We start from the raw sequence: 3,503 nt of genomic DNA, 5'->3' as shown, positions 1-3,503 counted from the left end.
AACGGATTCACGACGTCGGAGTCTAAAATACTATGTTTTCGTCTTCCTTTGCTTCCTCTCTAGGAGTCGGAAGCTCCCGATTCGAATCCTCCTCGTAGCTAGAAAGCTCTTCTGCTACCCCTACACGATCGAGCGCTCGCTTACGCCAACGATATAGTTCCGCGACGAACCTCCTACCGAGCCCAACACTAGGGGACCGCCGACGTAGAACAGAGGTTCGCAAGCGTCGTACAAGACGGCCGACTATAGTGGAAGAAGATCTAGATTCCTCTCTAGTACTCCCCGTTAAGCCGGACTATATCGGGGAGTAGGATATTAAGGCCAACTGCTAGCTATAGAGGTTCAAGTATAAGGAGAACTTTGAGAAGTAGTACGAGGTACGCTAGTAGAACTATACTGGGAAGCGGCTCAAAAAGCGGAACGGTCGTACTATATTTGATCGGTCCCTAGTTACCTAGGGGAGTAAGTCTCGGACATCTTAGGTATAGGATTTCCTAGAGGAGGGAATGCTTTAAGAAGATACGATACCCAAAGTCGTATATAGGTGCTGTAACGCTATACTAAAACATCCTGTACTAAATACCGGTACAACGTCTGTCAAGAAGCATCTGGACTCCTCGAACTACTAGGAGAAACAAGATAAGCGAGGGTTTACGAAGGAGATGTTTGCAACCGCAAAGTATCGACAAGTAAGTACTGACTACCGACGACCAGACCTGCCGACTATGCCTACCGACCATACCTGCCGACTATGTCTGCCGACTACGTCTAAGTGACTATACTGAAACTTTATCTCTAGACTATAAGCAATCCGCGATAGACGAGGGACCTAGGCTATACACCGGACGATTTCCCGCGCTTATCCTTCGAGATGATTATCGACAATGGTCTGCTATTCCAGTTCTTTGAACGACCGTCAGTAAAACAGACTTATATAGCCCTACTCCCGGGACAGGTCGAGACAATTCAGTTCAAATCCGCCTCGATATACCGTAGGATGCTCGGTACCAAGGTTCAAGAGTCTGCTGAATCCCTTAAGACCCGTCTTACTAGTAGATTCAAGATGGCTATCGCGTGTAATGGCTAGCAATCCAGAGGTATAAAAACCTTATTCCTTACTATCCGGGTCTACTGGATTGACGACTACTAGGTCTAGTACGAAGGGATACTTGGCTTTCTATATATTACTGGCCGTTATACTAGTGATTACCTTGCGGAGATACTATTCGAAATCTTACAAGAGTTCGAGATTGAGTGCCGATTGACTGTAATTACGTACGACAATGCCTCGAACAATAAGACCCTACACAATGCGATGTAAGACTACTTGCTTTACTCTTCCTACTTCCTTCTAATATTCTATAGTGTTTCAGCGATTGATACTTGTTAAGAGAGGTACGGTATAACGGCTAGGAGGCCAGCAACGAGCTTAGAGGAAGGTACGGAGAGTAGTCCCGACTCGGAGATAGGAGAGGATAAGGAGGAGGCAATCGCGGAGTATAATCGAGCTAGCCGTCCCGAGCGATTTCCCTGCTTTGTATATACTGCCTAGCTTCCCTTAAAGGCCTTTTTCGACCGCCTAGGGCTCTGTCCGACTAACGACCTTTCCGAATACTAGAATTACGAGAAAGATCGGCAGATATTACAGAGGAGGAGAAAACAGAGTAAGCAGATCAGCCGCCCTCAAGCTAATAGTATGCCTTACCTCCTTCTGAAGGTAAGATCAGTCTCTGTAGCCTATCGCCTATTAACCTTCCTATTTTCAAAGTATGGTCGGCTCTCGTAGTCGGCAATTATGGTCGGCACTCGAGATTCCCTTCGCTGATTTCGATCCCTAGATCCGGAAACTTTGCGTCTTTATCAACTCGAGCTCTCAAAGGTTCGAGCAGTTTATCGACCTGCAGAAAGAGATGCTTCAAAAGAAGGAGCCATTTGCAAAGCACCGTCGGTGGAATGGCGTTCAAGATCGGATCCTAAGGGTCGTTCAAGACGTAAAGACAAGGTAGTCCTCAACAACGTTAATGCTCGATCGCTTCAGCAGACTGCAAAGAGTTATCGAATCTTATATCGATCGACTCGACCTAAGTGAAGATATAGGTATCGATTCCGAAGAGTAGCAAAGGGTTAAGTACCTTATCGACCTTACGAAACCATTCGCAGCGGCGACAGCAACGATCGGAACAACGAAAGGTCCGACTATCTACCTTGTCCTCGTATACTACAACCAGCTTTTCGACATTCTAGAGGAGGCGATGAAGCAACTCAAGAATAAGAGGATACCTTGGAAGAAGGATGTATATTAGGCATACGAGGCTGCTTGGGCTAAGCTTGAGAAATATTATCGAGATACCTGGGATCGATTTGGCGATTACTACGGCATTAGTGTCCTCCTTACCCCCTGCCTTAAGCGGAAGTTCTAGGTACGCGATGACTTCGGGGATGAAAGCTACCGCGAGTATTACGAGGGTAAGCTAAGAACAGAGTAGGAGAAGAGCTATCGTCTATTATCGAGCACTTCTACCTACGAGTTACATAGTAGAAGTGGTCGGCATAAGGGCCAGATCGACTTTACTCTTGGTAGGAGTGCAGAGTCTTCTTAAACTCAACGACGTAGCACTCGTAAGGGTGACGAGCTTGCCGACTATCTGGACGCTAATATAGATGAAGGGGATCCATTCGAGGTACTGAAGATATAGTCTTCGCTTAAGCCTAAGTACCCTACTCTCGCACTAATAGCGCGGGATATTCTCTGTATTCCTACGGCCGGAGTTGGGTGTGAGCGCGATTTTAGTATCGCTCGACACCAAAGTCGTTTTAATCGCCAATACTCCGTATCAACATTCTCTGAACTAATAGTATCCCGTTTCCGCTACCGCGACGATGAGTACGATGCCAGAGTTCTTATCGCCTACGAGGCTACAGAGGCTGCTCAAGCGCTTCTTAGTACTCTAACTTCACAGGAGATCCTAAGTGAAGACCGAGAGCAGACAAAAGATCTTATAGAACGGATCAGTGACTTGGATGCAATCAGCGATGATGAGGGAGATAGGGTAGAGGAGCCAAGGCGATCGGTACGCCTAAGCTTCAAGCTTGCGCAAGAGTGCCTCCGGGATGCTACGAGACGATTATAGCGAGCTTGGTTTGAGCTTGTATGAAGTTTACCTGCCGACCATATTTGCCGACTATAGTACTTAAGTTTCAAAATATCACAAGCTGTAATCTAGCGTATATATTCTTCTATATTTATTCATTCGATCTGACTACTCTCTTTCTCCTCTTATCTATATCGGGCTTATATACAGTTTCTTTTCTAATACCTAGTTCAAATAACTTGCTCTTAGGGCACTCGGTTTCTAGGCTTTTTCTTTCTGTTTACGAAAAATCAATACCCAATAGGTACGCAATACCCACTGGGTATCGTAATACCCACTAGGTTTGTACCCAACCCGATGGGTTGGGTTTACCCAGCTAAATACCCATACCCATTGGGTATTGCCAATACC

General features: G+C 46.0%; 1 protein-coding gene across 1 annotated transcript; it reads left to right on the top strand.

Annotated features, from left to right (window-relative positions):
• Nucleotides 1-871: 871 nt before the first annotated feature.
• SEPMUDRAFT_121748 (uncharacterized protein) lies at nt 872-1,977 on the top strand (the record flags this gene model as incomplete). Its single annotated transcript, XM_016901716.1, has 2 exons — nt 872-915; nt 1,839-1,977. The coding sequence occupies 2 exons, from the start codon at nt 872-874 to the stop codon at nt 1,975-1,977; spliced, it is 183 nt and encodes a 60-aa protein (XP_016756023.1).
• Nucleotides 1,978-3,503: the final 1,526 nt, after the last annotated feature.

The sequence above is a fragment of the Sphaerulina musiva genome (genome assembly GCF_000320565.1).
Source record: "Sphaerulina musiva SO2202 unplaced genomic scaffold SEPMUscaffold_26, whole genome shotgun sequence".
Classification (NCBI taxonomy): domain Eukaryota; kingdom Fungi; phylum Ascomycota; class Dothideomycetes; order Mycosphaerellales; family Mycosphaerellaceae; genus Sphaerulina; species Sphaerulina musiva.
This window is presented reverse-complemented; position numbering and strand designations above follow the sequence as displayed.